Source organism: Quercus suber, unplaced genomic scaffold (assembly GCF_002906115.3).
Source record: "Quercus suber isolate HL8 unplaced genomic scaffold, Cork oak 2.0 scaffold_461, whole genome shotgun sequence".
NCBI classification, from domain to species: Eukaryota; Viridiplantae; Streptophyta; class Magnoliopsida; order Fagales; family Fagaceae; genus Quercus; species Quercus suber.
Window position 1 is genome coordinate 77,567 of NW_027069912.1, and position 12,521 is coordinate 90,087.

The 12,521-nt window shown below is 35.3% G+C and overlaps 2 protein-coding genes across 4 annotated transcripts; both read right to left on the reverse strand.

The window, feature by feature from the left end:
• Positions 1 to 1,394: 1,394 nt before the first annotated feature.
• On the reverse strand, positions 1,395 to 7,038 carry LOC112026435 (uncharacterized). Of its 3 annotated transcripts, XM_024059122.2 has the most exons (11): positions 6,503 to 7,036; positions 5,992 to 6,078; positions 5,627 to 5,764; positions 4,776 to 4,864; positions 4,012 to 4,100; positions 3,803 to 3,906; positions 3,617 to 3,716; positions 3,229 to 3,304; positions 3,013 to 3,127; positions 2,403 to 2,934; positions 1,395 to 2,168 (listed from the first exon to the last, which is right to left on the reverse strand). In XM_024059122.2, the coding sequence occupies exons 1-11, from the start codon at positions 6,789 to 6,791 to the stop codon at positions 1,676 to 1,678; spliced, it is 2,112 nt and encodes a 703-aa protein (XP_023914890.2). In that variant the 5' UTR covers positions 6,792 to 7,036; the 3' UTR covers positions 1,395 to 1,675. The 3 variants fall into 3 exon arrangements, with proteins under 3 accessions (XP_023914890.2, XP_023914887.2, XP_023914889.2); XM_024059119.2 differs by having other exon boundaries at positions 4,776 to 5,764; positions 6,503 to 7,038; XM_024059121.2 differs by having other exon boundaries at positions 4,776 to 5,764; positions 5,992 to 6,089; positions 6,503 to 6,617.
• A 2,080-nt stretch (positions 7,039 to 9,118) lies between these two features.
• Positions 9,119 to 11,055, reverse strand: LOC112019549 (uncharacterized). Its single transcript, XM_024052072.2, has 3 exons — positions 10,496 to 11,055; positions 9,999 to 10,085; positions 9,119 to 9,771 (listed from the first exon to the last, which is right to left on the reverse strand). The coding sequence occupies exons 1-3, from the start codon at positions 10,782 to 10,784 to the stop codon at positions 9,119 to 9,121; spliced, it is 1,029 nt and encodes a 342-aa protein (XP_023907840.2). The 5' UTR covers positions 10,785 to 11,055.
• Positions 11,056 to 12,521: the final 1,466 nt, after the last annotated feature.

The window sequence follows — 12,521 nt, forward strand, 5'->3', positions numbered from 1 at the left end:
ATCCTAACAAGAGGCATGTTAACATCATCGTCAGCGTGGTGTCAATTATTTCAGGTTGTAATTCGTAACGTAGTTTGTTCTAGAGTACAAAGTATCTTATAAACAAAAGAGTCAATTATCCAAAAAATAAAAAATCATTTCAAGTGAATCAATAATTAGTTAACAGGAGAGTTTCGCACACATATACAATTAGATTTAGACTAGAGTAAAATTTATATCTTGTATAAAAATGATAATAATAATAATAATATGTTCGGTTGAATCAACCCAAGACCCTTTGGGTCGAGGGTTGGGTTAACTGAGTCTCTGCTCAACCGTAGATGGGAGTTGCTGAGCTAGCATTCATAATTGAGAAGTGCTACGTTCACGACATTTTTACAATACTTTCATAACAAATCTTAGGTGGGTTGTTACATGTGTTTTATTTGAATCCACAATTGAGATTATTTTCTTGCCCACCACTAATAGCAAGTAACAAACTATCATTTAAGATTTTTTGTAAAAATATTGTAAACATAACATTTATCTTCATAATATCTTTTTTTTTTTTTTTTTTATAATTATGATGAAAAATAGGGGTTCGCTAGGTTATGCTAGCCCCTGGGCAGGGCGCTAGAGTTGGACAGGTTCAGCTAACTCGTGTGGATGCCCACCAACAGACTCCTACTGGCAGTGGGACTCGAACCTAGATGGGTTAGACGAAGCGTTCGAACCTTACCAGTTGAGCCAAGCCCCTGTTGGCTATCTTCATAATTTCATATCCATGTTCCGATTCAAATTCTAATAACAATGGCATTTGCTTTTAATCGGATTCAGAAACATGTTTATATATATATATAAACAATGAACTTTGAAGGTCAGAAGGTCAAAAAGTGAAAGAAGATGGAAAATGTCAGCTGCGAATCCGAAGACCTTCTTGATCTAACTGAAGAGATTAAGTTGCTATTAAGTGTGGTTGATGACTATTTAGTATTTACAACAAACACTTTTTCTTCTGTGAAATACATGTATATCATAGGTAATATATAAAAAGTTCGATCTTGCATGTTCTCTTAACGTAACTCAATAAAAAGTTAAAATACGAATGTATATCATATGCATAAAAAATGGTACGTTTACCCGTTTGTCCTGATACAAAGAGAAGAATGTTAAACAGGGTACAACGCGTTTCTGTCATATATCCCATTTCAAGTACTAGTCTTGTCACTAAAGTTTTACAAGTTTATAATAGCAGATTTCAAAAAGAACTACAGAATTTATCATTAATTAAAATTATCTTAATTATTTATCATAATTTTTTTTTTTTTGTGACGCATATATACCAGATGCATGAATAATTATTGGTCAAAAACATGTTTGTGTTGCTGTTTCATTGCATCTTGCCCCGTCAAAAATGATCTTAGTAATGAAATTGTGTTATCCCACAATCAATCATTAGTTTTTTTTGTTTCTCTCTTTGTTTTCAATCGGGTACAATCAATTCTTAGTACAGGTGTTTCATACACATCTCAGTATATGATGGTACAGGCCAAATTCCCCATTTATTAATACATTGGAGGAATGAAGGGAAACAAAAACAAAATTACAATTTTGACTTCTCAACAGCCAATCACTGCAAAAAAATTATTGGGGGAAGAGAGAGAGAGAGAGAGAGAGAGAGAGGGAGGGAGAGAAATCATGTCTTGAACCTATGGGTGAGTTTCTCAACTCCTTCCCTACAATCTCCAGCAACTTTCTTTGCCCCTTCCCTGAGAGCTAAGCTAAATTCTGCAGTGCTTTGCTGCAAGTCTTGTGCTGATATACTTGCCTTTGAAATGACAGCATGTTGTACTTCTTCAGCTCGTTTTCCAGCCTTGCTGATCCATTCTCTCAAATTTGATATTAATAAGGCTATCTTCTGGATGATCATGTTGATTATATCTCTGGATTTCCCTCTTAAATCCCCTGCCATTACCTTCAGCTTGTCCATCAAGTTTTCAGCCCTGCTAACAGTCCCTTCAACCGAGAATTGCTTTCCAGCATTGAGCCATGAAACACCAGCAGTGGTCTCTTCCCGAAGGTCATCATCAACAACTACTTTGATGCCCTGCCTCTCCCACCGATCTCTAGCCTCCTCCAGGGCTTTTGCCTGTTCATTTGCTCTTTTTGCCTCGTCCTCAGCCCAAGCCCTGGATGACAGAAACAATAAAACTCATTAAGAAGCTAGATAAAAGATAAACAAATTCATAATGAAGCTAACAAATTCATAACGGATTCACATCCATGCTTTCAAAGACCAGACAATACAAGAATTATTACAAAGGAAGATGCAGCATGAAGGACTATCTTCCTCATCATTGCATCAAATATTGGAATGCAAACCAAACATGATTGCCTCCTTGAAATATAATATACTTTCTTACCTGGCCATAGACAAGGCTTTTCGCTCAACTTCTAGCTCATATTGTAAGCGGGAAATCTCCTGGTTTTCATTTTCAGCCTCTTTCCGGAGTTGACTGATCCTTTCCTTTTCATATGATATCTCTGCCTTGTTACTCATTAGGCTCTGCAACTGCTCCTCCACCTCACGCCTTAACCGTAAGAGAACTTCCATTTCTGATTCAACAGCAGCACGCTCCTTCATCAAGGCAATATTCTCTATCTCTCTGTCAGCTCTTAACTTTTCCAATTCACACCTTGCCTCTTCAGCCATTTTCTGCACTGCATCAATCTTTTCCCTCTCTAAGGAAAGTTCTTTTTCAAAACTTGCATTGACATCTTTCTCAACTTCAGCTACTAAAGCAGTATGTGCAGCAACAGCATTTTCTGCCATTGATTCTGCTTCAATTCGTGCAAGCTCCTCACTCACTGAATCAGAAGCCTCACCAGTAGCAAGGGCAATAGCAGCCTGGGCATTTGTGACCGGTTTATCTGGTTGGAAGAGTCTTGTGTAACCTATCCCAAAAACAAGACATATTGATTATGAAATGAAGATAAAAAATTATCAAGTAGTAGTCAGGGACTACACCTTACCAAATGCAAGAGCTATGATTCCCTGTTCTCCAGCAGATATGTCAGCTACAAGTGCAGGACAAGCATCTGGGTGTATCTTATCAATGTCTATAAAACCAGAAATTTGGTGCAGCCTCTGTCCATGGGCACAATTTTTTCATTAAAAAAATATATTTACAACTAGTGACAGAGAAGCTAAAATAATAATCTTAACCCAAACTTCAAATTAAAAGCCACCTTTCTGTCAGCTTCTGGGAGCTGTCTTTTCTCTAAGGCCATCTTCCAACTGATAAGATCTTGACGTGATAGAGGGCTGCAATAAGGATAGTAGAAGAAAAAGGAGGTAAATATAAAACAATTGAAACATGTATCTTAGCCACAAATATGAAACACCAAGCATATGCCTCTGTCTGACCTATCAAGCAGTGTGAAGAATTACTAAGGAAAATGGTTTATAGGAGCTGGTGAGAAAATAATATTGCTCTTATTAGGGGCCATAAATGCAGCTCTTGTTATTTTAATTCCACCAACTGATGGTACAATTCAAATGGAAATTTGTAATCAAATAAAACAACAGTCTAGAAAAATTAGGCCGCAGTATCATGCATGGTAATTGTGTAAGCACCTCTCTGGAGAGAAGTAGAATGGGCTTTGATCTTCATCTAAAGAAGAAAGCATATCCTTTCTTGAAAGCTTGCTTGCAATAAGTCCAGCTTCAGCCAAGCCTGTCAAGCACAAATCAATTGCAAATTATGAAGCTAAAAAGGAAGCTTTAAAGTTTAAACCCAAAAGTTTAACATCCAATTCTCACCTTGAATGGATGAAAAATCAGGGTCCTTGGGTGTGATATCATCAAATGCTAGCTCAGAAACATTCTCTATATACATTGCAGGATATACTTTTGAAGTTGTGTTCCTACAGGTAACGGAAAAGTCATTCGTTCTAAAATTCTAGACAAAGTATGATTTTGAAAAAGAACACTACATACCACGGTCATAGAAGAAAGAGAGAACTATATACCTTGAAAGAGCACTGCTTGCAGACACTAACCAACGAGCATATTCACGACGTGTACATAGATCGCCAGGTTGAACATCAGCCTCAATGACCTGAATACCATTATGATGTCAATTTTCTTTTTCTTTTTTTTATAGCAAGCCTTCTCATATCTACATATCTGAAGACTATATGACAATTACAGTGCAAAACTCAATTCAATTATTAGCCCATATATAAGGTCCACCTGAAGCCACTGCATTTGGCTAGATGCTGAAGTGAAGTCTAATCTTATGGGCTCCTTCATTTCAAAGTAAATATACAAACAGAAGGAACATTAAAAGGTAGGGGCCTGGGGGGGGGGGGGGGGGGGGGGGGAGGGAGGATTGAATTATTTCTTCAAATAAAACAAATTTTTTTTTAAACAAAGAAAATCCCTTCACTTCAAACACACAGTGACAAAGGATTCTCATAAGCGATTAGAGATGAGAAAAATAAACCAAACACACCAAATTGCATGACTGAGGAAAAAGAAGAGAACAAGCTCTCCTAATAATTATTACAACCAGATGCATATGGGGAAAGAGCTTCCTCTATTGTGTTTTTTTTTTTTTTTTTGATAAGTAGCTTCCTCCATTGTTACTTCGGTTTCCTAAAGTTTTCTTGCAAACTAGTAAAATGAGAACAGAGACCAAAAATTCAAAAAGATATATATACAATTCACCCTTTGCAATGCATAATGGCGCCATAAAATAACATGATATGCATGAATGAGGGCAAAGAAGCACCTTTAATACTTGTAGTGCAGCTAATGCCTGACCTTGAACCTGATCAACAGTTGCAGGAATCAAAACCTTTCCAGGAAGCACCTGTAGAGCTGCAGAAACTACAGATGGAGCAGGTATACCAGCATAGGAGAAGGAATTCACAAGATTTGATGATTCTGATCTGCTTCTATTCATCTCATTATTATAATTTGCATCATTTGCAAGGGGATAGGTGAATTCTGACTGAGAATTTTCAGATAACTCACTTTCACTATAGTTACGATTGTCCAGGGATGAACTATTCTTCTCAGCTGAGACCAGTGTTGTTTTGCTCAGGTCAGGACTTTCTTCGGTTGAAGGTGGGGCTAAAGTATCTAAATCGTTTTTGGGTAAATTTTGAGTGTCGAAAGTTGAATCTGATTGTGAATTGACAGAAACATTCAGAGCCACAGGCTCATTGACTATTGGGGTCATAGTACTAAAAGAAGAATCATGCATTTCATCCAGGGGTTCAGTGTTAAGATCTGAAGGATTACCATCAGAGACTAATAAATTGGTTGGTTTGACATCGAACGGATTCTCTGTAAGTTCAGAACTTAATTCTTCTGTACCCGCAACAAAAGAATCACCAAAATTCTTAGATTCTGGAAAATCAAGTGAAACTGAGCTTGTCTCAGGGGAAACTGACTTGTTATCAAAAGTTGGTTCATTTTGCAAATCTTCTTGAATGGAAGCATTGTTAATGGCATCAGTAACATTAGATGCATATTCAACATCTTGTACTGATGAGGACCCACTATCAGAATCATCACCAACTCTAATTTCACTGGGAGTTTCATCAAATTCAGGAGATGAAGAATCCTTATATGTACCTTTACTGTTTTCCAGACTAGTATCTTCTGGAACATTGCCACCTGCATTTCCATCTTCTTTAACACTATCATTCTGGTCATCAGAGGCCAACAACACTTCCTGCTCAGTAGTCAAGGGCTTCATGTGTTGATCTGGTTCTACATAGAGCCACACGTGTATTTATAGATAAAGGAAAAGACTAGTGAGATAGCAGACACAACTCGGCGAAATTTATTCTAACAAACACGTAATCTAGCGAAACACAAATGTAAGAAACAACTGTTCAAAGCCCACATTGACGTATAACAATAAATACTATAAAAAGAGCACATCTAGAACAAAACAACACCTACTAATGTGACTACAAGAGACAATGAAAACTTACTTAAGCCGTTTCGTTTACTCAATGAGAACGCTGCAAATGCAAGCCCCGAGACAAGAATGACTCCAACTACTCCTGCTCCCACAACCCCTGAAAGCAAACTACTTTAAAAATGTTAATTAGTCAATCAAAAGATACCCAAACAACTCCAAAATCACTGTTCCATACAAATGTTGGGTTCTATTGTTAATGTATTCAACACGACAATCAACACCATTAGCAAAGCTACAATTATCAAACAAAATTCAACACTATCTCATATACATTCCAATTCATACACTAACTCACAAAGTTTCCAAATTCTCTATTTGGGTGCTCAGATATAATAGAAAACAAAAAAAAAAAAAAAAAAAATTAAAGTTCCAACATTTTTCCACTTTTTAGATTCTAACAAAATAAACACCACAACTCAACTATATGCATATTGAACATTTTCTTTTCATTTCATTTCAATACCTCGGATTTTCTGAGAAGCCAAACAGAGAGTTTTTTTTAATAAAAAATTTATCATTACCTCCAAACCACTTGTTACTCTGCGAATCAACAGGGTCGGACTCGGACCCGGACCAACCGGAGAACCCGTTATCCGTAGAATCCGACCCGACCAATGGACCCTCGTTACGACGCCGCTCCACTCCATTTTCATTCCTAGCTTCGTCTTGAGCCACACAGAACACCCGAATATGACGACCCGGATTCCCCAGCTGCATCCGTACCAGAATCGCAGGGGATTTCCTGCAATTCCTACAATTGAGAGCTAGTCGGAGCTGGAGCGAGCTCGGTGACCACGTGGCAGAAGCCATAGATAGATAGAGAAACCGCGGGTATAAACAACGGGTTTGGATGTTTGAAAGGAGATAGAAAATTTTTTGTTAGAGAGGCACTGAGATTTCTAGGGTTTTTGTTTGTTGTATAGTGAAGAAGAGGAAGATAGTAGATAGTGATTTTTCTGTGTGTCTGTGTATGTATCACCACCGGTGACTCTGTTTGTGTCTCCTTCTTCTCCACTCTCTATCTCTATCACTTTATTTCTTTGTTAACTACTTATTACAACCCCCACCCTCTGGACACTAGGAAAGTAATAGAAATGCCCACTAAGTTTTAAAAAACTACCTTTTTTTTTTTTTTTTTTTTACCTGTGCGGTACATGTGTTTAAAAACTAAAAATTATTATTTAAAAGTTTTTGTAAAAATATGTGTGGATAAAAAAGTATATAAAAATATATAAAATATTGTTTAAAAATTAAAAATTGTTGTTTGGAAACACTCACCAAACACTTTATTTGATCCAAAAAAAAAAACTCCACATTTTTCCCCATAAATTGAATTACATGGGTTTCTAATTTTTATTATTAAAAACATATATATATATATGTTCCTAACTAGTTGAACTAGTGACCCAATTTTTATATTGATTTTGACTTTATATGGTCTGATCGATTTTTTGTAATCTATTTAGCTTAGACAAGTTTAGTAGAATCGTATTATTTTTTTGAAAATTTTTATATACTCAATGTAGGGATAAAAGCCCAAATTTGTATATTGGGTCTTGGGCCCTATTTGAAGATGTGGGTACATCCGAGGATGAGTAAAGGATTAGGAAAGGCCCTAGAGTGGAGAATCACGTAAGGAAATGATAAAAAAAAAATAGTCCGACGAGTGTATCCTCGAATTTGAAGAATATCGGTCAAGCAAATACCTGGATAGTTTTGGTGAACTTCCAGGAAGTTCAAATGATAAGGATGGATTATATGCACGTTTAAAGATGATAAAAATAGAGAAATATTTAGAGAAAAAGTTATTACCATCGTATTTAATGCATTGCAGCAACTTTTCTGACCGCATTTATGTAGAGAAAACCCCTGAACAATGTAATCTCAGCTGCCACCACTCATGGAGAACCAAAGAAGATACCTGATGGGACATGTACTCAAGTGAATGCTTAGATGAAGAACAAGTGTATGATGAAGATGGTTTAAAAGAAAACTATATAAATGTAAGAGACCTCTCATGAGAGGGGGATCGAAAAAAGAGAAAAAAAAAGAAGGAAAATTTACTGTACCTCTAAGAATGGTATTAGCCTTTCAAACAATAATTTATCTCTTCGGACATCAGTTTATTCAAGTGTCAAGTGTGTTTTTGTATTGGTTCATCTTTTAAAATCTTGATTAACTGTTGTTTAGTTCACAAACAGGCCAGTTCTTTTACCCACTCTCTACAAATTCATTGTGTTGGACTTATTGGGCTTACATCCCATATCTTTTGGGCTTAGGCTACAAATCTTGACCCTACACTCAAAATTATTTATCTATTTTTTAACGAAGTATCTTATTAATGAAAGAAATGAGGAATGGAGCATATTTGGTGATTATTCTCAAAATTGAATTTTCAATTTATTATGGAAAAATTAAATTCAAAATTTTTTAATTTATTGTAGCTTCAAATTTTTTTTCCTATTATCTTCGCATTAAAAGATAAATATATCAATTTTTTTGTGTTTATAATATTTTTCCTTAAATAAGTGTTTCCTATTTCTACTTGTACTGACCTTTTTAATATACAAAGGGCTCCCTGACAATGCACTTTTAAAAATGGAAAAAAAAGTAAATCTCACCATAAATCAAACATACCCTTGATTCTCAAAATAAATAAAAATAAATAAATAAATAAACATACCCTTAAATGTGCCTTCTTCCATGTATCAATAGTCCATGCATCTATTCGCATGTTCCAACAATTATATAATGCACCATCACTCCTTCATTTGTATATCATTGTAGTTTCAAGTCAGTTCTAAGGATGTGTATAGGTCGGGTTGAAGGATTTTTTTAACCCATCCTATCATGATGGGTTAAAAAAAGCTCAACCCATCGCAGGAATCCAATTCAACCCATGTAGATCTAGTTGGACAATTTTTTTTTAATTACTTTTATTTATTATTATTATTATTATTAAATTGAGTATTAGAACAACACCACCAAAAATAAGAGCAAATTTATAAGTAAATAATTTTGAGAATAACACCAAACCTACATAAACTATATGAGGAGAACTTTTAGGGTTTGAGATTTATTTAGAAAAAAGGACAAAAAAGTAAATAATAAAATTGTATAATATATTTTTTTAAATTTTAATATATATTAAACATAGGTGGATCGATGGGTAAATTTTGAGTGTCGAAAGTTGAATCTGATTGTGAATTGACAGAAACATTCAGAGCCACAGGCTCATTGACTATTGGGGTCATAGTACTAAAAGAAGAATCATGCATTTCATCCTGGGGTTCAGTGTTAAGATCTGAAGGATTACCATCAGAGACTAATGAATTGGTTGGTTTGACATCGAACGGATTCTCTGTAAGTTCAGAACTTAATTCTTCTGTACCCGCAACAAAAGAATCACCAAAATTCTTAGATTCAGGAAAATCAAGTGAAACTGAGCTTGTCTCAGGGGAAACTGACTTGTTACCAAAAGTTGGTTCATTTTGCAAATCTTCTTGATTGGAAGCATTGTTAATGGCATCAGTAACATTAGATGCATATTCAACATCTTGTACTGATGAGGACCCACTATCAGAATCATCACCAACTCTAATTTCACTGGGAGTTTCATCAAATTCAGGAGATGAAGAATCCTTATATGTACCTTTACTGTTTTCCAGACTAGTATCTTCTGGAACATTGCCACCTGCATTTCCATCTTCTTTAACACTATCATTCTGGTCATCAGAGGCCAACAACACTTCCTGCTCAGTAGTCAAGGGCTTCATGCGTTGATCTGGTTCTACATAGAGCCACACGTGTATTTATAGATAAAGGAAAAGACTAGTGAGATAGCAGACACAACTTGGCAAAATTTATTCTAACAAACACATAATCTAGCGAAACACAAATGTAAGAAACAATTGTTCAAAGCCCACATTGACGTATAACAATAAATACTATAAAAAGAGCACATCTAGAACAAAACAACACCTACTAATGTGACTACAAGAGAAAATGAAAACTTACTTAAGCCGTTTCGTTTACTCAACGAGAACGCTGCAAATGCAAGCCCCGAGACAAGAATGACTCCAACTACTCCTGCTCCCACAACCCCTGAAAGCAAACTACTTTAAAAATGTTAATTAGTCAATCAAAAGATACCCAAACAACTCCAAAATCACTGTTCCATACAAATGTTGGGTTCTACTGTTAATGTATTCAACACGACAATCAACACCATACGCAAAGCTACAATTGTCAAACAAAATTCAACACTATGTCATATACATTCCAATTCATACACTAACTCACAAAGTTTCCAAATTCTCTATTTGGGTGCTCAGATATATTAGAAAAAAAAAAAAAAATTTAAAGTTCCAACATTTTTCCACTTTTTAGATTCCAACAAAACAAACACAACTCAACTATATGCATATTGAACATTTTCTTTTCATTTCATTTCAATACCTCGGATTTTCCGAGAAGCCAAACAGAGATATTTTTATAAAAAAATTTATCATTACCTCCAAACCACTTGTTACTCTGCGAATCAACAGGGTCGGACTCGGACTCGGACCAGCCGGAGAACCCGTTAGCCGTAGAATCCGACCCGACCAATGGATCCTCATTACGACGCCGCTCCACTCCATTTTCATTCCTAGCTTCGTCTTGAGCCACACAGAACACCCGAATCTGACGACCCGGATTCCCCAGCTGCATCCGTACCAGAATCGCAGGGGATTTCCTGCAATTCCTACAATTGAGAGCTAGTCGGAGCTGGAGCGAGCTCGGTGACCACGTGGCAGAAGCCATAGATAGATAGAGAAACCGCGGGTATAAACAACGGGTTTGGTTGTTTGAAAGGAGATAGAAAATTTTTTGTTAGAGAGGCACTGAGATTTCTAGGGTTTTTGTTTGTTGTATAGTGAAGAAGAGGAAGATAGTAGATAGTGATTTTTCTGTGTGTCTGTGTATGTATCACCACCGGTGACTCTGTTTGTGTCTCCTTCTCCACTCTCTATCTCTATCACTTTATTTCTTTGTTAACCACTTAAATTACAACCCCCACCCTCTGGACACTAGGAAAGTAATAGAAATGCCCACTAAGTTTTAAAAAACCACATTTTTTTATGTCTGTTTGGTATATGTATTTAAAAATTAAAAATTATTATTTAAAAGTTTTTGTAGAAATATATATGGGTAAAAAAATATATAAAAATTCGTGAAATGTTATTTAAAATTTAAAAATTATTGTTTGGAAACACTCACCAAACACATAAGTTGGACAATTTTTTTTTTAATTACTTTTATTTATTATTATTATTATTATTATTATTATTAAATTGAGTATTAGAACAACACCACCAAAAATAAGAGCAAATTTATAAGTAAATAATTTTGAGAATAACACCAAACCTACATAAACTATATGAGGAGAACTTTTAGGGTTTGAGATTTATTTAGGAAAAAGGACAAAAAAGTAAATAATAAAATTGTATAATATATTTTTTTAAATTAAAATATATATTAAACATAGGTGGATCGGGTCGGATTAAGTGAATTTGTAAATCTTATGATTTGACTCACTGTAAATAAATAAATAAATAAATAAAAATTCACAACCCAACCCTACCTACCAACCCCTAAAAACTGACCAAACTTAGCGGGTTACGTTGAATTGGATCGGTTTTGGCAGGTTGACTGCACACCACAACAAGTCACCAATTTTTGGGTCCATACAACAAAGCTCCATGCCTACTGAATCTCAGGAGGATTAGCAAGACAAATCCAATGTCCGAAAAAGACAACCCAAGGCATGATACATGTTGGGAGTGAGACGTGAACACAGTACAGGACTACGGATACAATGTTGACATCGATTTATTTGTTGAGATAAATCAATCCTAACGTTTTGGATTGTTATCAATTTAAAATCTAAATACCACCAATCTGGTATTTTTCAAGATGTCGCATTCACAACTGTATCTATCCGTGGTGGGCAATGGGCATATAGTCTAGAGGGGCCGGGTAATCCGAAATGGAATCCGAATATCTTTGCGATGAACCAAGCCCTTATTTTGTTAATTTATTTCTTTCTGCTTAGTGAAGAGAAAGTAATGAGTATTTGAGAATATAAAAGCCCTTAAGCCTAAGTTCATCCCAGGTAAAAAGTACTCAGCAACCAAACCGAATTTAGACACATGTATTAAGTTATTAATATGTATTGACTATTAATCTGCTGCACAAAAAAAAATAAATAAATAAATAAAACTGTTTACACAGCTAAAAAACCATGTAATTGGTTAATACCTTTAGTATTTTCAACAGAAATATTCAAATTACAAGCTCCCAAGCCCCAACTATTTGAATTATAAAAAAAAAAAAATTTACGCTAGCATATTGATATATACTTTGCCTACCCTATATTAAATCTCTGTCAGAATAGGTGAGACTTGAAATGGTTTAGTTGTATCGTACATTGATAGCTGATACAGTGGATCGCATATTAAATAGTGTATCACTTTAAACAATAATAGATACCCCCAAATT